The sequence below is a fragment of the Drosophila elegans genome, unplaced genomic scaffold, assembly GCF_018152505.1.
Source record: "Drosophila elegans isolate 14027-0461.03 unplaced genomic scaffold, ASM1815250v1 contig_397, whole genome shotgun sequence".
Classification (NCBI taxonomy): Eukaryota; Metazoa; Arthropoda; class Insecta; order Diptera; family Drosophilidae; genus Drosophila; species Drosophila elegans.
The window spans coordinates 1,688,351-1,713,144 of record NW_024545782.1 but is presented as its reverse complement, the minus strand read 5'-3'; the positions used below and the strand labels follow the sequence as shown (position 1 = coordinate 1,713,144).

The window sequence follows — 24,794 nt, the reverse complement described above, 5'->3', positions numbered from 1 at the left end:
GTAGTATCATTATGACCCCAAAAAATATTCTTAAAAATATAAAACACGCATTTATTTTTTATTGCAACTTGGTTGTGCTTTTTTTTGTTTGGTCATATTCGTTTTAACCTAAATTTTAATGATTTAATTTCTATCTTATCTGAAAAAACTTAGATTTTTGGTTAGTCGTCGGCGAGAATCGAAAGCGAGCCCTTGGGAAATCGTTTAATATAATACAAAAACAATAAATATAGAAACAAAACCTTTTCCCACCGTTGGATTTGAATTTACGCTGCTAGATTTCTGGCCAGGCGCATAACGCCCTAGGCTATTCGGTCGGAGGTTGAACTTTGAAAATCAAAAAAACCGATTGTTGGTGCCTAAGGGACTCTAAATTCAACCAATTGATCTCATTAAGTTTCAAATTATAATGTTAGAGCCGCGTAGTTACCCCTTGTCATGTAGGATCAAGTTGATCCCAAAAAACTGATACTACTTGTAATGTTCAAATGAACCACATGAACCACAAAATGTAACAATTGACACCCAGAGATTATTTTTTTCAGTTTAGGTAGTAACGTTTTTCCTGCCTCTTCCCGTTTCAGACTGAAAACCGATAATAATGGAGGAGCTTGGTGCCCCAAGCACATGGTGTCGAATGCCCTGAAGGAGTATCTGCAGGTGGACCTTCTGCAGACGCACGTGATCACGGCGATCCGGACGCAGGGACGCTTTGGCAAGGGTCAGGGCCAGGAGTACACCGAGGCCTACGTCCTCGAGTACTGGCGACCCGGCTTCGACAAGTGGCAGCGCTGGAAGAACATCCAAGGCAAGGAGGTAGGTGTCCACGCAGTCAGCCAGTGACTAGCCCCATCCTCATGCTCGTTCCTCCCGCAGATTCTGCCCGGCAACATCAATACGTACAGCGAGGTGGAGAATGCCCTACAGCCGATAATTTTCGCCTCGAAAATCCGCATCTATCCGTACGGCCAGTACGACCGCACCGTCTGTCTGCGGGCTGAGATCGTCGGCTGTCCGTGGGAAGGTGAGTCGAATCGAATCGGGGAACTTTAGCGAAGACGATAAGAGTCCGACATGAGCAAAGATAAAGCGGAGGGGGTAACAGAGTTTTAGTGTCAGCGCAAATTTATCCGTTTGCAGTGCCGAGGGGCAGCTTGCTGGCAATTAGAGGAGGCAAAAGCGGCTTAAGTGTTCGCACGATTGGCTTGTGGACAGCCATTAGCATGGCGTTTAGCGATTCATTTGCTTGAGCAGTGTGCTTATGATCAGGTTCAGTTCAACTCGGGGTATTCCAAATAACTAAGCTAAAATTCAGAACGTATAAAACCCGTTGCTGTAAATATTTGGGGGTACTTGATCAGGGACTTGGATTTTATTAAACATAAGTTTTGTATATTCTTTGAAGTGTGGGTATTAACACGTTTTATTCTGGAAATGAAAGTTCCCCACAGTGTTATGTAATCACAGAGTTTCAATAAAGCGCTTTCCGGTTTGTAAAATTGCAGTTCATTTAAAAAATCGATATTTTTGATGGTAAAAGAGTTTTGCAATTGCTCGACTTGCTATTGTCTAGGTAAACAAATCGAAACGGTTGCATAACAGGGACTTAAGTATAAAAACCATAATGAAATCGTTAACAAAAACGTTCGATTTATCGTAATATAGGTATCGGAAGCGGAACCGATGTGCACTACGGTTTCATGCCAAAGGAAAAATCTTTTCAGTTTCAGTTTTGTTTTATTTTTTTGCGGACTAAAGTTAGTTCCCTAAACACTCATAATTTCCCTTAGTTTGCATTTAATACATTCATAGCTTGTTCCACGAAAGCCTTAAAAGCCTCCCCCGAATCACATGACCCACAAACAAACGCTACCATACAGTTTTGGGGCTGCCCCACCGCCCTGTTGAAAGAAATTTTCTAGCAATATGTTGCCTGAACCACGCAGTCCAATTAGGGCAGCTGCTACGTCTTATGCCCCCAAATGAACAGCTCCACTTTGCACTTTGGAACTGATTTTTTCGCTCTGGTTTTTTGTGGGGATTTTTTTTTAATGCCAAGAGCACTGTACTCGTATATCGCGTGCAGACTTTGGGAAAGTATCTCATACCATAGCGATTCTCGTGGTAAGACCTGACCGAAATCGAAATCCCAGACGACAACATGCCGGGCTGGCAATGTTACGCTACGTCGTCCGACACAAACAAAAAAAAAAAGGAAAACCGAAAAACTACTAACTACTTACTACACTTTTAAAAGAAAGTCTAAAAATCCATCATATATGAAAATTGTTTACGTTTCTTAAATTTTGGATTAGCTACTTTACATTGCCATCACATTAAATTTAAAGATAATTTAAATATATATTTATACCCTTGCAGAGGGTATTATAATTTCAGTCAGAAGTTTGCAACGCAGTGAAGGAGACATCTCCGACCCTATAAAGTATATATATTCTTGATCAGCATCACTAGGCGAGTCGATTTAGCCATGTCCGTCTGTCCGTCTGTCCGTCCGTCTGTCCGTCTGTCAGTCTGTCCGTCTGTCCGTCTGTCCGTCCGTTTATATGCAAACTAGTCTCTCAGTTTTAAAGCTATCTGCATGAAACTTTCCCAAAAGTTGTCTTTCTATTGCAGGTAGTATATAAGTCGGAACGAGCCGGATCGGACGACTATAGCATATAGCTCCCATAGGAACAATCGGAAAAATAAATGAAAAAAAATTATAACTTTGCTGTTTTATAATTTTTTGTTTAGTTCTTCGACATTTAGTAATGGTTAAACATTTCCGATTTACGGTTTAAATTTCATCAAAATCGGACGACTATAGCATATAGCTCCCATAGGAACAATCGGAAAAATAAATGAAAAAAATTATAACTTTGCTGTTTTTCAATTTTTTGTTTAGTTCTTCGACATTTAGTAATGGTTAAATATTTCCGATTTACGGTTTAAATTTCATCAAAGTCGGACGACTATATCATATAGCTCTCATAGGAACAATCGGAAAAATAAATGAAAAAAATTATAACTTTTCTGTTTTTTAATTTTTTGTGTAGTTCTTCGACATATAGCAATGGTTAAATATTTCAGAATTATGGTTTAAATTTTATCAAAATCGGACGTCTATATCATATAGCTCCCTCAGAAATAATAAAAATATATAAAATAACTATCAAATAATTGAGCTGCAAATCATCATAGCTTCAATGTTTTTAAACATATACGAAAGTAAATCATAATTTTAATGTTTTCAAAAATGTTTAATTCTTGCAATAGCTGCAAGGGTATATGAACTTCGGCTTGCCGAAGTTTGCTTTCTTTCTTGTTTTATACTCCTGCAGAGGGTATTATAATTTCAGTCAGAAGTTTGCAACACAGTGAAGGAGACATTTCCGATCCTATAAAGTATATATATTCTTTTCTGTTGGAAGGATTGGGCGACTATACCATAAATTTCGAATGAGTACCCATTAAAACCCACTGAAGCTATGGTGATTTTCACTTAAATTATGCAATCGTTCCTATGACAGCTATCTGTTATCGTTTTTCGATTTTAATAATATTGATAATAATAATAATATTATTACAGAATTATGGTTAAATTATTCCTATGTCCAAAAGAATTAAAAAAATGAAAAATTAGGATAAGTTCCAATTTTTTAAAATTATTTTGGAAACAGTAATAATTCAGAATAACCCTTTTAATGTTATCCAATCGAAAAACGATACCATAAAGTTGCCAAAAGAGCGATTGATCATCAAAGCTTTTATGTTTTTAAACATATACGCATATAATTCATAATTATATATAAAAATCATTAAATTTTCCAATAGCTGCAAGGGTATATAAACCTCGGCTTGCCGATGCTTGCATCCTTTTTGGCTTTTAACTTTTTCGCATTATAATTGTTCTCAGTATACTTACACAACATGGCCAACCTGGTCTCCGTGCCTAACCTTCACATTGTCAATTTTGCACGCAATTGTCAAGTGTGCACGAGCTAGAAACTAGTCTGGACAAACAAATTTTTCTAAAACTCCATAGGTTGAGTGGAGAGTTCTCCACTGGCAGCGATAACAAAAAGCTTGCTAGCGAAAAGCGCCTAATGGCAATTTGTAGAGTCGGGTCCCCTGGGAGGGCAAAAGGCGCGGAAGTTGAAAATTATTCTGTAAATTAACGCAGTGTTTGGGCCTGGGCTTTTGGGACGGGAACTGGGAACTGGGAACTGGGAAATGGGAGCCAGAGTCTCGGGTCCCCTGATAAGTGGCGCCATTTGTGTGGGCGGGAGTCGGGTTAGAGCTGTGGCACGCCCACTTTCACAGAAACGGGGGATTTGAGGTTGGCAGACATGCAAACCCTGACCGCTCACATTTTGCGGACTGTCAGTTGAATTGCCACGTGAATGTGAACATTAGACCCGACACGGCGCATTTCAAATGCAAATTAAACACGATAAGATGGGTTAGGGGCACAGCAGCAGATGGGTCTAGACAACTGCCAGACAACTGGACAGTGGGCGAGCTAAGAAATCAATAAATCTCTTTTTCATTTCTGTGTCGATTTTATTACGCGATCATTAATCCACTCGAAAAAGGCCGAGTCGAGTAATAATTTTGAATAAATTCCGGCTATTAGTTTTCGAGACTGGTGGCATTTGAATATGAATCGATTTGGCTGGCCCAAAGGCCATAAAAAGGGACGCTCCCGAAGTTTTCCGATTAGGGGCCAGAAAGCGTTAAGTTTCGGGTTGGTTGTCAGAGATTATCTCAAACATTGATGTCCAAAACACGGCTGAGCTTGACTTTACGATTTAACAACAGCCCTCGGAATCGAACTAGAGTGCATTTTAAATGCAGCAACTGATTAGCGTTAAGCACGGGATTTATGGAACCCACTGTTCAGGGCTCTGTAATTTATGGGAATTTTAGGCCACTGCCTTAGTGCCTCGCTATCTGAGCGTTGAAACGTTCACCGAACTGAAGAGGTTGGGAAATTGGAAGCAGAGGGCCAGGTGGGACTCTCTGAAGACTGTGAAAGCAGGTGAGAGAAGCCAGAGTTTGTAATGGGCTTAAAATTGTGTAGCGTTGCGAAACCAGAGGAGTGTTTTTCCACTTTTTAGTTTATTTTCAAATTCCCTTTGAGTTATATTAAGTCCACTGAGACCACTCAGCCATCCATCTTGTATCCTCAATTTGAGTCATCAGCAAAAAGCGCGTTGACATTGTTGCCGTTGCCGTTACCGTTGACTTGCGTGCCACATCCGCGTCCAAAAAAGAAGGAAAATACATTTTGTATATTGCAGTCGCTGTCTTCGAGCCCCCGTCCACAACACCACCCCACGCACTCTAACAAGGACCTGTTCTTGCCTTGCTCATTTTGGGGCAGCGCGAGTTCCGTCGCTCCCCAGGCTGTCGCGACACGCAAATAAGGATCGCATGCAGGCACGCGAGTAGCGAGGCAACCAGACAGCGGAGGTGGGAGAAAGCTCTTTCTTTCCCTTTCCGCTTTCCCTTTTCCCCATGGGGTCCCCTCATGTGCGGGCATTGCGTGAATGTTGTCCCAGCCAGGCAATTGTAAAACGCGCTGCCTTAAATATCTTTGCAGTTAATTAAATACGCCATATAACGCTTAAATTCGTTTAATATCGTGTCGGACGACTTATCTCTCAGTTCCGCCGCAATTCATGTAATTAAACGCGGTCCAGCCCGTCCGAAGGGCCTTGAATAATAATTAATATTTTCATTTGAACAAATCCACCATACACATGATCGATAACGGTGCTTTGCCCACCTGAGCGCCTCACCATCATTATCTATGCCCAGGACTCGGTACTATTTCGTCCTGGCGTCCCTTAATTATGTGTAATTATGTGATTTTTGGTAATTATTGGAAAATTCCTTCGACTGACTTGCCCTTCCTATCCTGGGAGAGTGTTTGCCCGGCTGTCCCGATTACCACGTGACCCGATTGTTAAATACAAATTCTAGTGAATTAGTTAAGCGTGTGTAATTCCAGCGGAACACTCTTTTGTAGGGGTGTAATTACACCGAGTGCCTGGCAAACCCGAGTGGCGCCAGTTGTTGGTATTTTGATCATGGTGAAATTGTTTTCGAGGGCGGAGTGGACGTCTATTCGATTTTGTAATTAGTGTCAGGTGTTTCTTTGCGAGTGGTGGCAGATTGGTAGCCGCATTTCCGTTTTTGAGGGATGAAGCCCTGACTAATTCCCTTCCATTGGGACTCCTTGGTTTCCGCTTGTGCTTCGGATAGCTAATCCCTCAGAAGCAGCGCTCTAAAAGAAGTCAAGAAAACACAACAAAAGTTGCGGGAAACATTTGCCTTTGACATTGAAAAACTATACCTTGGAGCTCTCCGAACTCCTTTCGATTAATGCTAAACATAGCCACGAATGCTACGGGCTAAAGTGGCCACAAAACGAAATTATCTTTCAAGTAACCCAATATCCTCCAACGACCCAGCCTTGGGGGAATATTAAGTGGAAACTTTAGAATTACCGCGTATTAAAAGCCAAAGAAGTAGGGTGGATAGCCTACACGGAAGATTAAAACAATATTATTAGATTGTAAAATTTTTAACTAAATTTTCTCTTCTTTTTTTACTGGGAGATTTTATTCAGTCACAATAGATAGTCTTCTTAAAGCTTCCCCGTTTACAAAAAATACGATAATTTTTGTCTTGTGTATAAATAGAAAGTTTGAAAAATGGTATGGTTTAAATAAAAATTCTGCCACATTTTCTTTTTTAAACAATAACAGCCCTAAATATGCTCCCAGTTTAAAGTTTGATTAACTTCACGGCCTCAAAATGTTATCGTACATTTAATGTACAGCTTCGTTGATTCAACCAAAAAAATTTGTTCTATGTATTGTACTACATCGCATTTATTTTCAAAAAATTTAGCCATTTTTTTAACATTTAAGGCAGCACCTGTCCGCATATATAAACACTCTGTCGGCAAGTGCCTAATTTACCTTAAAACAACTATATTTAGATTTTTATACGAATATGTTTATATATTATATGTTTATATAAATTCCCATTGAAGTGTTCGATTATCCCATTTGAATATAATTTAAAACCGTAAAATCAAAATGAAAAACACCGAAGAAATAGATTTTTTTCGATCTTCCTTATGTTCCGGATCATTCCGTTTTAATATACCACCTGCAATAGAAGCAAAACTTATCGTGAAGATAGACGGATGAACGGGCATGGCAGATCAAGGATATATACTTTATAGGGTCGGAAATGCCTCCTTCACTGTGATGCTGACTGACTTCTGGCTGAAATTTTAATGTTGTCTGCTGGGGTATAAATATATTATTTATTGTGTTTTTGCTGACTTTTATTTGAAATTTTTTGTTCAGTGGTCCCAAGAACGAGCACAGAACTCAGCAATTTGTCTTCCACACGTGACATGGAACGAGTGTTTGACATGTGATGTGTGTGTGATTGCTCCTCTACCAACCCCCTTAATCAGCAGCTCAGGTTTCGTTATTTTGGTCTTTGTCTTAGTTCCCATAATTTCCACCCTCAAAAATTCAATTTTTCGTTTTCTTTTCAACCGTTTCAGAGGGAATCGTGTCCTACAGCATTCCAAAGGGCGTTCAGCGCGGCATGGAAGTGGATCTGTCGGATAAAACCTATGACGGCAACGAACAGGGCGATCGCTATGTGGAAGGCCTTGGTCAATTGGTGGATGGGCAGAAGGGCAAGGACAACTTCCGGACCGACATTCATGGATTTGGCAAAGGTGAGTAACTGAACCATGCAACGTTTTCTGGCGAATTTACTTTCTGCTGCTTACAAATTTCCCCGGCATCAACTTGTCGTATGCGAGCTATTGCTTTTAATGTTTCTTCCCGAGAGTAATAATTTCCCGGCACGGAAAGTATCCAGTTTTGTAATAGAAAAAATTATTTGGGACAGTGTGAGATCTAGTTGGCTTTATTGTCCAAACATTTGAATCGAAGTGGTCCTTTTTACACAGACATGTCATGAGTTGTGACTATTGTACTATTTTTATTACGGTTCTTAAACAGTTGCATACAAACATACTGGTTACCTTTTCCCATTCACTTTAGTCTAAAAGCTTTAAACATTTCGATTACACTTTTTTATTGCTAGTTTTATGTTTTTTGTTCAGTAGTAGATTTTTGGTTTTTAAATAGAAAATATTCATTGATATGACATTTGAATTGAAAAACAATTCAAAACCAAATTTGAATTTAAAGTTCCAAGTTGCTTGCGTCCTAGACTATCATTTACGTACATTTCTTTCTGAATTTCTATGAACGTACAATTTTTGTAGACCTTGTGTAGTTCAATAGTAACTTGACTGAGACTTGTCGCTTTTTGCCACCTACTTTTTGAAAATGTCCCACAGTGTCACGAATGCAAATATCGCAAAGATTAATGGCAACCAAATAACTGATAAACATCATATAATGACAAAAGTTCAGAGACTGCAAAGACATTGGCCACCGTCTGACCCCATTGCGGCGCTGAAAGCTCACTTCATTGAACATGGACCGCGACGGGTTGGGGAAAACTTTTGGTCTTCGCAAATAATTGGCCTGAACTGAACAACATAATAATAAAAAAAAATATATAATAACTTTGGATCTTCTGGTGGCGTCGCAGTAAAACTTCGTGGCAACCCAAAAAAAAGACTCCCATCCTTCCATCATTGCCAGCGAAAATGTAAACATTATGCATAGTTAATAATTTATGGCCATATTGCCATTCGTTTCCGCCCCAAACTCAGCAGAAGTTCGGGAACTTGCGAGGCCAGCCAGTTTGTGTTTTTCCATGTCGCTCATTTTCACTGCCTGCCCTGCGATTTCCATTGAATTCCTCGAGGATTGGCAAATGGCCAATAAGCGAAATTATTGAGAAGTTTACGCAGGGGCAAAGTTCGGTTAGACAATTAGACATGCAGTCGCTCTGTCTGTCGCAGTTCGAGACGAGGTCGAGACGGAGTCATAAAAGCAATGCATTGCAACGAGAAAGTTTCCGGAGCATAGCGATTTCCGGCAGCCCCATATCTATCTACATTTTTATTGGAATTATTTTCTCGTCTCTTGCGTATTTGCATTATAAGTTGGAATCAATACTCCAGCGGGTTGGGGCGTATTGAATGCCACTTCCTGCCCGCGTTGTGCTCATGCTCCCCACGAAAGTATGTATAACTTATGGTTAGGGCTTGTTTTCCAATCCCATAAGCATATACATAGCCTTAGTGGCTGCAACCTAATATTGCAGGATTCGCGCTGGAAAAGGAGAACCCTCGCAGTATATCACTCCCCTGAAGACCTCGCTAAGCTTCCACGTAGGGGTCCCCTTGCCCCACCGAAATTAGGGCCATGCAAACAAAGCAGCAGCAGAACAAATGGCTTAAATGTCGCATTGGCCAATGTTTCTAGTTATACAGAGCAGAGACTTCCCTCCACTCTCAAAGGCTCGTTGGTGCGCCTGCCGTGAGCATTTATTTGTTTTCGGGCATTTGGGGAAATTTTACCCCAAATGTGCCATTGGCTCTGGCAGGCAGGTAGGCTTAAATAGCTTTACATGTCAGTCCTCCATAGAGCTGCTCTATTGATTTTCCCCTTCTCTGGCGCTCTTTTTATTTCATTTTGATGGGTTTTTATTCATTTCAGGTTATGAATGGATTGGCTGGCGGAACGATACGCCCGGTCTGCTGGGAAAACCGGTTGAAATTGTCTTTGAATTCGATACGGTTCGCAATTTCAGTGCCATCGTGCTGCACACGAACAACATGTTTACCAAGGATGTTCAGGTAAGCGGGAAGTCCTTTGATCAAAAATCTGTTACAGCATTCAAAACAAGGTCGTTCTAATGCAGTCATAAACTAGATAAAATCATGTACAGAAAAAAACGAAAACAAAGATGATGTAAACATAGTATTCTAATTTTCTCAAAATTGTTCGGCAAACCAGTCGAATCAAACGTAACTTAACTAATCAGTATCGTTTACCGATTATATTTCATACAATTTTGCCTCCATAAATTACAAAATTTCATAATTTCATTTTGTGAAACTTATGCTACAGGCGGCTTTATGTGTGTAATTTAAACAACCCTTAATTAAATTACAGTATATTTGTCAAGAAAGATATTGATTATTTGTAACTGAAAAGTTCAAATAGTTAGAAACCGTTTTATGATTAATATTATTGATGACTTGTTTGAGTTAAAATAACTATATCAAAAAAAGCTATATTAGATTGTAAATCTCAATGAAGTGTATTGATGAACTCTATTACCTTTCATAGGTGTTTGTGCATGCCAAGGTCTTCTTTAGCATTGGCGGACGCTACTTCTCCGGGGAACCTGTGCAGTTTTCCTATATGCCTGACACCATAATGGATCATGCCCGGGATGTAACCATCAAGCTGCACCATCGCGTGGGCAAATATTTGAAAATCAACTTGTACTTCGCCGTTAAATGGATAATGCTGTCGGAGATCAGCTTTATATCCGGTGAGTAAAAACGAACAGAATTGGCAGAGAATTGAATTTTCCTTGAGAGCAATGAGCGAGCGAGTAACTTAGGGGGAAATGAGGAAATGGAATTGCATATTGCATACGTACAAATTGCATACGTACAAATGCATTTTTCAGCTTCATTTCACTCCCGATTATGCGACAACACAAGGGAAGATGGAAAAGGCAATGCATTACTCTTAACAGGGGATAAAACATTTTCCAACGTTTTGGCTAACAACAATGAAAATCGGACAAGGGGCGAGGAGGGGAAAAGGGACAGTCTTTCTAGACTAAAGTCAATTGAATGCACAAAATCCCTACGCGAAGTGTAAACAAAATGAGACTCAAGGGTAGATATGCACTTCTATGAAAATCCTGACGTGTCCCGATTAAAACTTTAAAGGCGCAAGTCCTTTTCCGGGACAGGCTCAGATAGAATTGTTGTTCAAACCTTGCTGAACACTTGGGAAAAATTTATTTGAGCATATCGGATCGGTTAGTGAACCAAATATCGCTTATACTCATTGTGTTTTCGGTGGTGAATTCACGTAAATCCATCCCTTTCCCCGTAGGTGTGAAATAGAGCCAGGGGATAAAGTTCCCCAGTAAGAGAGTTTGATTGATGAGTTTGATTCAATAGAGCGTGCTGTATGAATAGGGATTTCCTCTATTTTACTTTGTCCGGACAGATGGTACTTAAATTAAGGAAAGGTATAAAATAAAACTAGGGGAAGCTAGGGGAGGTTGATCATGAACAGAACCCAACTCAGATTTTATAAGTCAATTAGAAGGTCACAGGGAGGGGAGAAAGCAGGAAAAGAGTTGATCGCCTTATGAAAGTGAATCAAAAGTTGTTTGTGCATTAAGTCCTCACAAAGGACCCTCACGATTAAGTTTAGTTCGGGGTTAAATTAAAGCAAGCATTCCTATGTAGTTGAAATAATAATCATTGCTTGATCTCGGAGATTAGTAGTCATGAATTGCTTGCCGAAACCACAACAAGGCACACAAAGGAGAGACCAAGATCCGATGATAACGAAAAGCGAAATTACAGTAGAAAAACAAACTACCATGCTGAGTCCTTCAGCAGTAATATGACTAGCCAGAAAACAGAACCATCGCAACGCAGCATTTGTCACGCACACAAGGCGATTTGGGATGGGATCTTGTGGAGTGGGTTGAAAGGAAGGTTGGGCGGCACGGGGCAACCAGCTGTTTTTTTATTTGAATGCCTCGAGTGCAGGCCTCAAATAGCGAAAACTGGGGTAAGGGTAAACAAAAGAAACGCACGTTCAGAATGGTAGGGAAGCATCTTTCGAGGGTATGCGTATATTTTTGTCAGGCACTGTGCGAGTGTGCACAGATTTAACCCCAATTTGTGAGATTTGCTCGCGGTGATTGCAGTTGCCGTGGTCGGGAAGCTATATGGACTGTATTCGTTTTTAAAGGTTTCTAAAAATACAAAGGCCAAAAAATAAGAAAACAATGGCGGGACTGGAGAGAGCCCCTGCGGATACACAAAGGGAATTAGTTATAAGGGGCATGCGACAACAACAGTGAGATCTCCTCGCTGTGGCAAAGGATGTGCGGCATATTCGCCATTATCCCCAGGGTCCCTTTCCCTGTGTGTGTGTGTGATAAATGTGGCACGAAATATTTTAATTATTTTAAACGTTTTATGGCTCTGTGGTCGCTCAGCCGGGTGATGCCATACACTCCCATTTGAAAGCGGGAAGAGCTCGGGAAAAAACGCAGCCACCCGAAGGACAATGGCAATGGCGAAACAAAAGACACCATCCAGTTCCGTCTAAGGACCAGGGACATAACTCAAAACAGCAGCCTCGGCTCTCCACTGCACTCCGCTCCGCACTCTCCTCCACGACATTCCCGCAAGAACTTTACCCAGTAATTACGCCCTTAACTGTCTGAAGGAACGAGGTCACCCATTCAGAAAACGTGTTGTGGCGGGTGGACAAAAACAGGACTCACCCGTTATCATTTCTCCTTTGTTAGGTTTGTGCCCCCGAAGACGTTTGCGAGATAAGAAACATTCCAGAACACAGAGATCAAAGCCACTTTTGATGTGCGTGGCCAATGGACAACAGCGCAAGTGCTGCGGAAAGGGTATTAGCCAAGTGTTTGCTTGCCTAGTGGTAGCTTCAGTAATAGAGGACGATAGGGTATTCAAATAAGAGCATAGTAAGACCGATGACAAGCATGCATGAAAAACTAACTCAAAATATATAGCGAAACTTGCTTTATTATTGGACACTCCGCCAATGAAAATATAATAGACTGCTATCTAACTTGCTGAATCCTTTTCCACCTTCAGTGCCTGCACTGGGAAATTTCACAGACGAACAGGAGCAGCGCGGCATTTCTCCAAGTCAGGCGCAGGACACTCACGATGACACCAAGAGCAAGGAGTACCAGCCCAACAAGAACAAGCCCAATGGTGTGGGCGGCTCTGCCGGAGGCCTTGGAGAGGGCGTGGCCACGGCGGGCAGCGATTCCGGCGGCAACGGCAAGTTCAACAACGGACCGCAACGTAAGTGGCCGAAAAGCATGATAAATCCAATTAACATCTCGCTTTTGCCCTGCTCCTGATCGGGCCATTCGCTTGTTTCGTTTGGCTAATTATTTAGTTGGACAATATTTACATTTAATTTTGTTCGACGCGCGCGTTTGTTAATTTAAATTTCATTTTCAATTTGCCCTTTGCTCTTTTCCGATTTTCCGCCTTTCCGCTTTCATTGCAGTAATTGCGCCACGTCCCATCGATCAGGAGCCGAACGACGCCAACTTCATCGGGGTGGTCATCGTGGTCCTCACGACGATAATAATCCTGCTGGTGGCCATCATCCTGTTCATTGTCTCGCGGACGAAGCGCGCCCGCGGCAGCAACGTCCTCGACGCGTTCCAGTACAGCTTCAATCCCAACACCCTCGGCGGCAACGGGGACAAGCACCGCCCGAATGGCAACAGCATCAAGGTGGGTTGATTATGGAGTGTTGGGGTCTATCTCCATAGTGACGGGGATGGAGGTGGAGGTGGAGATAGGGATTCCTGCCTCGAAATTCCACATAATTGTTCAATGTAGCGTGGAGTTTCCACACTGCTTAGTCCTACGTGAGAAGCCCTTCGTCCGGCATTTATTTAATGGGACTTTTCAACGCTCGACGACAGTGTGCGTGTGCGTGTGCGTGTGCGTTCTCTGTTGATTTGTGGGGGTCAAGCTTAAGTGGCCAGAGGTCCAGGGGTCGGGGTGGGAGAAACTTTAAAGTTCGACCCAGCAAAGGAGGAGATTGGACTAAGTCTTGTGATAAAATTGGATTAAAGAAGTTTGTTTCTCGAGTGGAAATTTGGGGTTCCGTGTGCGGAAAACTTTACCATCGCAATGGGGGAGAAACACGATTTTTTGGCTGCGAAACCATCGAGATGGAGGTCGGTGCAACAGATGGCCCCTAAGATAAAGGATTAGTTGGGCAACTTTCGCATTAATCGAGTGCGAGGAAAACATACTGAAAATAATTTAATTGTTTTGAGAACGGGTCCAAAGAAAACACGTTTGGCCTTGGAAGAAAGGTCGGACAATCCGAGTAAGTTAATTCTCTCTACACAAGAGAATAAGTAATCATATTCCGGAGCCTTGGAACATTCTTAATGGCATTTTTTCCATTCTTTGCACTGACGTTGTTCCTTGTTTTCTTTGTGCTTCTAGGCCAGCGTGGACGACAACGACTCCATAGGCAAGAACAGTCTCTACCACGAGCCTTTCAATGTAAACATGTACACCAGTGGCGTGAACGGCTATGCGGCGGTTAATGATTTACAGTGCAACATGACGCCCGACTACACAGGTGTGTAAGCCCCGTCAACTCTCCCCTTGGCCCCTTAGCCCCTTTTAACCCCAGCGGAGGATGTTTCCGCTGGCTGGCACGCAGAGAGTCATAAAACATGGCGCCGTTCGCAACTAATGCAAATACATTTCTGCGGCAAATACATTTCCCCTGGCTAAGCGCACTTTCCCTGCTCTTTTCTCCCCTCGGTATCCCCACAGACGTGCCGGAAGGTGGTTACGCCGTGCCGCACATGCAGGACTACATGCCCTCGTCGAAGATGGGCGGTGGGGGGGCAGGGGGCGCCGGCTATGTGAACGTGCGGCGCACCCCGCCCCCGCCGCTGAGCAGCATTTTCCCCCGACCGCCCACAGTGCCGCCGCCGCCCATGGAGAAGTACTACGCCACCACGGCCATCTTTAAGCCGCTCAAGGGGCCGGGATCGGAGCGCAGCGGCGGCAGCGGCAGCAGCAACACCAACACCGTGAGCAGCGGCGGCGGCAAGAGCAGCCACAGCCACAGCAGCCAGGACCACAGCGGCATCTACGACGACGGCATCGGCACCATGAACTCCAACGCCACCGCCCCCATGATCAATCCCTACGGCGGCGGGAACAGCTCTGCCGCCGCGGAGTTCCAGCGGGCCAGGACCTACAACTTCCGCAGCTACCCCGACAACCTCTAGTTCGAAGCCTCGCTCCAGTTGGTGGCCGCGGCGGGGCACGGGGGCGCGGAGGCGGGCTGCGCCCCCAAGCGGGCCGCCGCTGCCCCGGCCGGCAGCACCACCATGCCCAAGAAGCCGCAGCACCTCAGCCTGGTCGCCAACATGGCAGGCGGCTGCGGCTACGGAGGCGGAGGCGGAGTCGGATGCGGAGGTGGCGGTGGAGGTGGAGGTGCAGGTGCAGGCGGAAGCGGAAGCGTCGCCAGCAAGGCGAAACACAGCCTGACCCTGCACAACACCAGCAAGCACGTCCCGCAGCTGGCGATCCTACGCGACGGTCACCAACATCACCGACAGCACCTCAAGGCCCTGCGGCTGACGCGGGAGGCGGGCGGAGCGGGCGTGGCGGGCGTGGTGGAGCCATCGGATTACCGGCGACCCACCGCCCTGGAGGAAGTCACCCACCTCTCCGCCGGAGATGTGGTGGGCGTGCACGCAAAGGGCGGCGCAAAGCCAGCGGCTGCCAGTGGCGAGGCTTTGGACAACATCACCAAGTCGATGGGGGAAGGCGCTAAGTGCGCAGCCGGCAGTGGACTGGGAGGCGGAATGCCGAACGGAGCCATGAGGGCACAGAAAAACAGGCTGTGGTATCATTGATGAAAACGCCATATTGAATGGATTTGAGGTAAGTCCATGCGCAATCGATACCCCTATCAATACTATTGATCAGGGGAGCTCAGAACTGTCATATGGCAGTGCATTGACCAACGTTATAACGTTAGAGTAGAGTCGAGGAAAAGAGAAAAACTATTTTCATTCGGATTAGCGATGAGAAAAAAAAACGACGTAATTGTTTTTGTCTTGCATTGATACAAATTACTCTGTGTGCAATTACCCCTGATATAGGGGGTTTTAGAACTGTCCAAGCATCAAAAGATCAATACTATCGCTGAACGAACTTACATATTTCCTCTCGGTACTTTCATTATATTATTGTAGAACTTTTTCATTTTCACTGCAGTTCAATTCAATTTTGGTGTTAACGATCGCACCTTAAGCATACTAAATTTCTGATATCAAATTTAGTGGCGAAAAAGGATTAAACATTCGATTCAAAAACTACTCGTTAAAAATGTGCCCAATTGGACCATGTCAGCCAGGTACTTAATATGTTTGCCTACACAGGCATTATCTATCAAAGCGTGGACAAAGCTTAGCTTTCTCCACCTGTTTTCTTATTAAGAAAGTCATAAAGTCGCACAGATTTTCAATTCTGCGGCTATATATAATAATAGTCTCCTATCTCATTGTCACTACATGTATAATAATAAAATATAATAAAATAATTATTTTAAAAAGTCATATTAAATTCCATAAGAGCTATTAAGTATTATATGTAATAAATATGCTGTCAAAATATCAAAATAGATCTGCTCGTATTAACGTAAATGTTATAGGAAAATATGAAAAATTTCAGAATTTGTTGCAGTTTAGATGGATATATTCCAGTGAAATAAGGAGTTACACTACGTCTAAACAAATTGTAGATTTGTTTATTAATTTTGTTTTAAGTGAGTGCATTTTTGAAGGATCTGGCATCTACTGAACTTTCGGCGCTACTGTTTTGACCGCAGCTATACACTTGTTTATTATTTGATAATGGATTTCTTATAATCAAATTTCATTATTTTTGGTAATATTGCAGTAACTAATCGGATTACTGAGCTTTTACATTTATTAACGATGAACACTTATAGCCCTTAAGAAAGTTAAACACATTTTTGAGTTTGATTAAATTAACCCCATTTGCGTCATCTTTTTTGTATCACCTACAGCGAGATCATCTACACGGAGATCCAAATGCAAATGCATCAAGTTTTAAGAGGACGTAACTCTAGTGAAAGCCCACGCCAATAAAGACAAAGCGGACAGAGAACAGCGAAGCACAAAGAGTTGGAACAATTAACCCCACTGAGCAATCAAGAAACGAAGCGATCGAAAACGAAGTCAAGTCGCCTACCAATCATTTTTAGAGTAGAGTTGAGAGTATGCCAACAACGTAGGTAACGAAAAATGTTTAGAACACCCTGTAAATATACGAGTTTAGGAATCGGTAGTGAACAACATGCATATAATAGCAGCGAGTTAAATTTCGAAGATAATACCAGGCCGCATCGTGTGTGTTATGCACAGCTCTTGGGCACGAATATACACGAATAAAGCAAATATAAGGACGAATTTAAGGTCTAGCGTTTAGCGACACAATTTGTTTATAAAACGAAGGAAGAATTATTATATTGAGTAACACCTAACTAGCTTATAATAATGTTTAACTGATTTGTAGTACTTTTTCGAGGAGAACACTGAAAATCTGCAAACTAACTGTACATGCCTGTGAACCTACCCCTGAGTAAAACTAAACCTGAACTATCTGACCCCTGTAAGCGCCTACACTCACACTACTTAAGCCCCACTGTAAATTTTCTGTGTATAAACTTAGAGGCATAGGTTATTCTATAGATGGAAACGCCACGTTAAGCAAAATTGCGTAGGGAAAAACGTCGACCGAGGTGAGATGATGATAAAATTGTAACGGAATTTAACGGACCAAGAGAGCGTGTAGAGCGACTTCGCCTAAACCAAGTAAAATGAAGTTTTCATCAATGATTTGTGATTCAATATTCAACTATTTATAGACACGCAGATGCGAGTATTCAGTTCTTAACGCTAAATTTTATTTATCGAAATGTACTACCCGCAAACAAAACAAATGACTCTGACTATAAAGAAAGCACTATGAATATTTAAAGAAATCGTATTTATAACTAATTTTAATGGATAATCATGTATATGTTCCTTTTTAGTTTAATGCGCATTAGTATCACCCGAAAACTTACTAAGAGTTAAAAGTAGCGGCTTCGTAGTAGACTTATAAAGCAGCAGCAAAGATTACATAATTTTAAGCAACCGGATACATAGGCAAACAATAGGCGTGTTTGAAATAGCATTAAAATAAACAAAACTACTTACATTATACAATTAGTTTAAATAGTAAAACAGTAAAAGAAACCAAAATAGGCACACGCTCAACACAAACAGAGTTTAAAATGTTTGTGCAAGATTTTTCGAAGGTTTTAACAGGAAAAAATAATATGAGAGGTAATATAATGCAAAGTGTTACAACAACTTTTAAAAGTATTTAATAACATAAGGCTTCGAGATACGTCTGTATGTATTCCTCAACTTTCTGCACCAATTCTAAACTTTTCACCTTTCCATTGCACCAAAGGTTTGCCAGCACTGGCCCACTGATACACAAAATTTCAGCAATACACGATGAAACACTGTCCGCCACTGAAAAATTACTATCGAGCAAAAACAAATCACGAACCTACCTACAAGACTTGTGTAAAATATAAAAACAAAATGTAAACGAAAGCTAATTAAAACGATTAGAGGTTAAGTTAAAAATACATTTTGTAAAAATTAATAAAAGTACACTGTAAAAACTTATATACTAATGTAATGGTTATCCTGTTTTTTTGGAAATCACGGCAAATATCATACAAATAATTTATTTGCGGTGCGCTTGGAAGTCGATATACCGACTAGTTTAATTTCTAAATTAGTTTAAATGCATTTATTATGTGTACATTTTTCAAAGGCAAATATATAGTACTCAATTATTTAAACAGCAATACTTATCGTTGTTATTTACTCATGCATTTTTAATGAAGGCATTGGGAAACCGTGTTGTTAGAGGGATTTAAGCAGAGTTTTTGGGTGGAAATAAAAAAGATCAATAAATAAGGGTTATTAAAATCTGGTAATTAAAACAATTTTAATTGATTAAATGCGTTCTTGTTTGGTCAAATATTGCATTTGGTTACTCCGCTACGGAACGACGAATTTTAAAGAACGCACTTTTGTTCTTTTTAAAAAAGGTTCGACTTGTTAAGATAAAATACATTTCTTAGCCAGTTCTCGAAATCTCAACGTTCATACGGACAGACGTGGCTGAATCGATTCGGAAGTTTAAGCTGATTAACAACACTTGAAACTCAAGACCAAATTTTTTTTTTTTAAATCTCCTTTTGAATTGTGTGCTTTGAATTTATTTGTTGTTCTTGTTTGTTCTTTAAATTAATATTAGACATTTTACCAGAATGCAGTTCCTGCATTGAATCTTTCCGATACAAATTTTCATTTTCCTACAATTGATTGTTGTCACATGTCAAAAATGAGGAAGGGGATGGATTTGGTCTATTGCCTCGGAACTGTTATTGATTTATTTGCTATTTGGTTGTTTATTATACTAGTAGTTCGTATAATGTAACCGGTAAAACAAGGCGTTTCCGACTTTAACAAAGTGTTTAAGTGTTTAATCAGAATAAATGGCCGAATCGATCTAGCCATGACCGTCTGTCTGTGCGTCGGACCGTCCCTCCGCCTGTTCGTCCGCATGAACGTCGAGATCTCGGAAACTATAAGAGTTAGAGATTTGGGACTTAACTTGCAGGTTTTATGTATGCCTACGTAACGCAAGTTGATCTCAAAGAATGAAATAATATTTGAAAATAATACATTTTTATGCGTGTCAATTCCCAAATCTTTTGCTTATATAGTTTCCGTGATGGACAGACAGGCTGACGGACATGGCTAGATCGACTAGGCTAGATATCGTGAATAAAAATATATATACTTTATAGGGTCGGAACCGCTTCCTTCTACCTGTTCCATACTTTTCAACGAATACAATATACCGTTTAACTCTACGAGAAAATTTAAAAGTTCAGCTCTATAAAACATTTGTATACATTCTATCTCTTAGACGCCTAACAAACAATGCTGGATTTTTGAACGAAACACCGTCAACACCTATCTCTTGTTTGGTTATACCCCTGCAGAGGTTTGTAACTCAGTGAAGAAGACATTTTCGATCCTATAAATATACATTTTCTTGATCGGCAGGACTAGTCAATTAAACATAGTTATGTTCGCCTGTCCGTCTGTTGCTATACCATTTACCCAGTTTAAAAGCTAGAGACTTAAAGCTATTGCAATCGGAATTTGTTTTATGTGTACGCAGATAAAGTTTAAACGTTTATTCTATAGTTGCCATATTTTTTGTGGGCTTATGGCGTCACATTTTGCAAATATTTCGAGACCGTAAAAAATGGTAGGTGTCACAATAGTTTTATAAATTAAAGGTCTAATATTTGTTGGAAGAAAAGACTGTGTTGTCTATAGTTGTCGTAACAATCCATATGTTCGTCTGGTTGCTATATTAATATGGTTATTCCACGAAAGTGTCTTATTTAAATAAATTCGTAAATGGCTAGCCCTTTTAACATATTTTAAATCAGTGTCTCCTAATCGTAACTTCGGTAAATAAATTGTTTGAATGTTTTTCTTGTGTATAACAAGGCATTTTGGTTTTGAAGGGTTTAGGCTCAGACCATTGTTCTTAGCCCAATTTCTAACACTCAAAAGCTCAGTATTACAACAAAATCGCATGGTTAACGGTGTGAAATGGCTCTCTAAAGTCTAATAAAGTTTAAAATGTTACCCTACTATTATCCATTTTAAGCCGAATATCATCTACTATCCCGACGACCGCTGCAGTGCAGCTTCTTTTTTGGCGGAAGACAGATTGGGTCTTCTCTAATAAACTATTATCGACCAAGTAACTATTTATTTGTGTGGCCAATGCTTCTCTAAAATCTTTGACAGGTAAGGGAGGATTGAAATGGGTCTATATTCATAATTGGCTTTGGGTATTGGCATGATTTTTGGCCATTTTCCAGGAATTGGGGAAAATAGATGTGCTTATCGCTGTATTAAACAAATGGGCAATGTAATTTAACATTTTTAGAAGAAGTATTTTTATGAATTTTGGATTCATATCATCCAGACCAGTGGCATTCGATTAAATTTTGAACATCTCATTGACATAAATAAATTCAAAACAATTAGCCTACTTAGACTCAATGGTCAAATATTTGCAGAAATTTTTTTTTAAGACCTGACTTCCAGGTTTCTTATCTCCTTCTAAACTTGTATAGTTGTTGTTGCAATAGTAAGCTTACGGCTAAAAAATTCTCTTTCTTTGTCATATATCAGCTTATTTGAGATGGGTCTCTTTTAGCTAAGACTCTCTTAATATCAATGTTTAACCATGAATTTATTAAATAAATAATAGGAAAATTGAAATTAGTCCTGTTTCTTTCTGATTTTTCTGGTTTAAAATCAATGATTGTTTCCAAAGAATTTACATTGGAAAAATGAACAGCAATGTAATACAGGACTCATTACTGACAATTCTGTGTTATTTTAAGGTACTGAATAAACAGAAAAACTTCCCAAATATAAACAATTACCCACCAACTGAGTTTTTGTAAACATCACTTAACGGCACTCTATAAAACCTGCCAATATGTGGTTCATCGATCTGAAAAGAGAAAAAACCATCCATTGGGACCAAATCTAGAAGGTAAACATAAGTTGGTGTTTATATAGAACAGAAGGCCCTGGTGTCCCCTGGGGCATTAATCAAGCACTTGTGCTCTTCTCCTCCTTCTGTGAGGGTGAGTTCGACACCGCTCACTTGACATCTGTTTCAATTCCACACAAATTCCGGCTAAAAGCAGAAATCGAAAATAATATAATTAAACTATTGACCGCAAATTGACGACTGACGAACAAAGCACGGTGATCTCTCACATAGACATAGTAAAATATTATACCTGGAACCAACAAAGCTTGTCCTATAATCAAAACAATTCTCCGATCCTTTTAAAATTTTAAGGATTATGTTTTTTTTATACCCTTGCAGAGGGTATTATAATTTCAGTCAGAAGTTTGCAACGCAGTGAAGGAGACGTTTCCGACCCTATAAAGTATATATATTCTTGATCAGCATCACTAGTAGAGTCGATCTAGCCATGTCCGTCTGTCCGTCCGTCTGTCCGTCTGTCCGTCCGTTTATATGCAAACTAGTCTCTCAGTTTTAAAGCTATCTGCATGAAACTTTCCCAAAAGTTGTCTTTCTATTGCAGGTAGTATATAAGTCGGAACGAGCCGGATCGGACGACTATAGCATATAGCTCCCATAGGAACAATCGGAAAAATAAATGAAAAAAAATTATAACTTTGCTGTTTTTTAATTTTTTGTTTTGTTCTTCGACGTATAGCAATGGTTAAATATTTCCGATTTACGGTTTAAATTTCATCAAAATCGGTCGACTATAGCATATAGCTCCCATAGGAACAATCGGAAAAATAAATAAAAAAAAATTATAACTTTGCTGTTTTTTAATTTTTTGTTTCGTTCTTCGAGATATAGTAATGGTTAAATATTTCAGAATTATGTTTTAAATTTCATCAAAATCGGACGACTATAGCATATAGCTCCCATAGGAACAATCGGAAAAATAAATGAAAAAAATTATAACTTTTCTGTTTTTTAATTTTTTGTTTAGTTCTTCGACATATAGCAATGTTTAATTATTTCAGAATTATGTTTTAAATTTTATCAAAATCGGACGTCTATAGCATATAGCTCCCATAGAAATAATAAAAATATATAAAATAACTATCTAATAATTGAGCTGCAAATCATCATAGTTTCAATGTTTTTCAGCATATACTCAAGTAAATCATAATTTAAATGTTTTCAAAAGTATTTAATTCATGTAATAGCTGCAAGGGTATATGAACTTCGGCTTGCCGAAGTTTGCTTTCTTTCTTGTTATCAATAAAAAAAGTAAAGTAAGTAAGGAAAGTAGTTACTAAATAAATTTGTTTATTTTTGTGGTGGAAAACAAACCAATATTTTGTTCATTTTAACCCTTAAATAAATAAGGAGCACTTTTGGACTTTAATGGACCAACATTGAAATAATGCGGACTTTGCTTTGGGCATCTACCGTAGATATCGCCTGTGGATGTGGTTTAGTAATTCAAACTAAAATATTTTTTTAATTCAAGAACGTTTAGTTTTCAACTTAAAAATTAAAATTAAAAAAAAACGTAATATCTCATGTTTTAGACTAACAAATATCTCGTCTGTTCTTCCGTATTTCATTTCCATATTTACTTTATTAAGGAATCACATTTAGTTAAAAATCAGTTTTGACCATCAAACCTTAGGTACCAAAAGAAAGAGTGGGAAAATTAAAATTTACTGTTCTTGGGCAGACGACATAAATGATGGTTTAAAAGATTTTATATTCTCCAAGTACTTTAATTGACACTTTCGATTTTTCGACACCAGCGGGAGAATAAAAGAATGGTAGGATAACTGACTGATTGACAGCCTTTTATTTAGCGGCGCATTTCAGCTGTCCTGCCTGTCAAACATGCCCGGCAAAATTATTTGAAACCCGTTTACGAAAAAAAGAACAAGTGTGTTTATTTCATTGAATTTGGGGCTGTTTGTAAAATGCGTGAAAATTTCTGCCAATTCGTCGCATTGTCTGTCAGCTCTGTCAGCTTTGGGACCCAACGCTGAGTGTTAAACGATTTTGTTTTATTTTATTCTACTTTATTTGTTTTCATTGCACTTTTCGGTTTGTGCCCGTTGTTCATTTCACAGGCTTTCAATTTGTAACACTCGTCGTCGTTTGTCGTCCCTCTGAATGACTTTATTTGTCGCATTATGCGGAACTTCCGAAAATATTGGCGAAAAAAGGGTTCGACCCGCCCTTCTTGCCCCATCTCAGGTGTGCTTTAGACAGCTGGATATTTGAGGAGCATTTAATCTGCCAGCGGAAAAGACTTTGAAGGCGTAAAGCGTGTCAAAAGAGCGTAAACTAATTATAGATAAAAGGTCAAGCCCCAGTGGCACTTCCTTTACTTTATATAGTTGAACATGTCTTTTACACTACCTTACACTACTTTTATTAATATTGTAAACAATTAGCCTGACAGCTGCTTCTTTCTTGATTTGTAACTAATTGAACAAAAGTCTTAACGTCTCGATTTGAGACAAACTTACTCAACTTAAGTGTAACCTGAAAAATGTAACCATCTTCAAATTAATCTAAGCAATCATTTTGGTTTTTTGTTGGAGTGTTAACAAACGCTTTTTGCACATTAAGCAGAGACACAAAAGCGCATAGTATATCAGCAAGTCCATGTCTGCAAAGAAAACATTAACACTGTACATATGTAACACAGAGCGTATAGGGGTGAGCCAGGAGGGCAGCAATTAACACACTCGAATCTGGAGTTACGCAAGCTGCACTTTGATAGTTAGATAAACAAATACAAGTGCCCACCTGCACAGGCGGGTCAAAGGAAGCCGGAGAGGACGTGCGGAAGGAAGCTGCAGCTGATAAGCTCTGAAGACTGCGAGGGAGCGAGACGGTAATTCAATACCGACTGAAATGCAAGGTAACATGCAAATTGACAGACAGGACGTTTGTCAGGACATGGGAAAAACAAACAAAAGGTAGTTAGAGATGGATGCAGATGGAGGTTGGATCGAAGGGAAACATCAGCACATGAATTGCATTAGTTGCAGTGGACATCGCACAGCACAGCACAGCACCGCACGGACGGACTGATTGTTGGATGGACGACTCTGTACTCTACTTTGTTTTTAGGCGGTTCGGAATAGAGCGAACTTCTCTATGCAAATATAGCATCCTCAATTTAATGCTTCATAGAAAGGCGACCCCATGGAAACCTGCTGGGGTGCTGATCTCAGAGACGAACGGGTGAGTTGACAACGTTGACAACGCTTGTGAGTTATGCTGTTTT

General features: G+C 40.3%; 1 protein-coding gene across 1 annotated transcript in view; it reads left to right on the top strand.

The window, feature by feature from the left end:
• LOC108134578 overlaps window positions 1-18,728 on the top strand; it is a 40,012-nt gene extending 21,284 nt beyond the window's left edge. Inside the window, 10 exon segments of the mRNA XM_041708775.1 lie at window positions 585-816; window positions 877-1,024; window positions 7,595-7,774; window positions 9,681-9,820; window positions 10,317-10,524; window positions 12,863-13,078; window positions 13,290-13,522; window positions 14,252-14,390; window positions 14,591-15,715; window positions 16,866-18,728. Of these exon segments, the coding sequence (XP_041564709.1) occupies window positions 585-816; window positions 877-1,024; window positions 7,595-7,774; window positions 9,681-9,820; window positions 10,317-10,524; window positions 12,863-13,078; window positions 13,290-13,522; window positions 14,252-14,390; window positions 14,591-15,687 (2,593 nt within the window). The 3' untranslated portion in view covers window positions 15,688-15,715; window positions 16,866-18,728.
• Window positions 18,729-24,794: the final 6,066 nt, after the last annotated feature.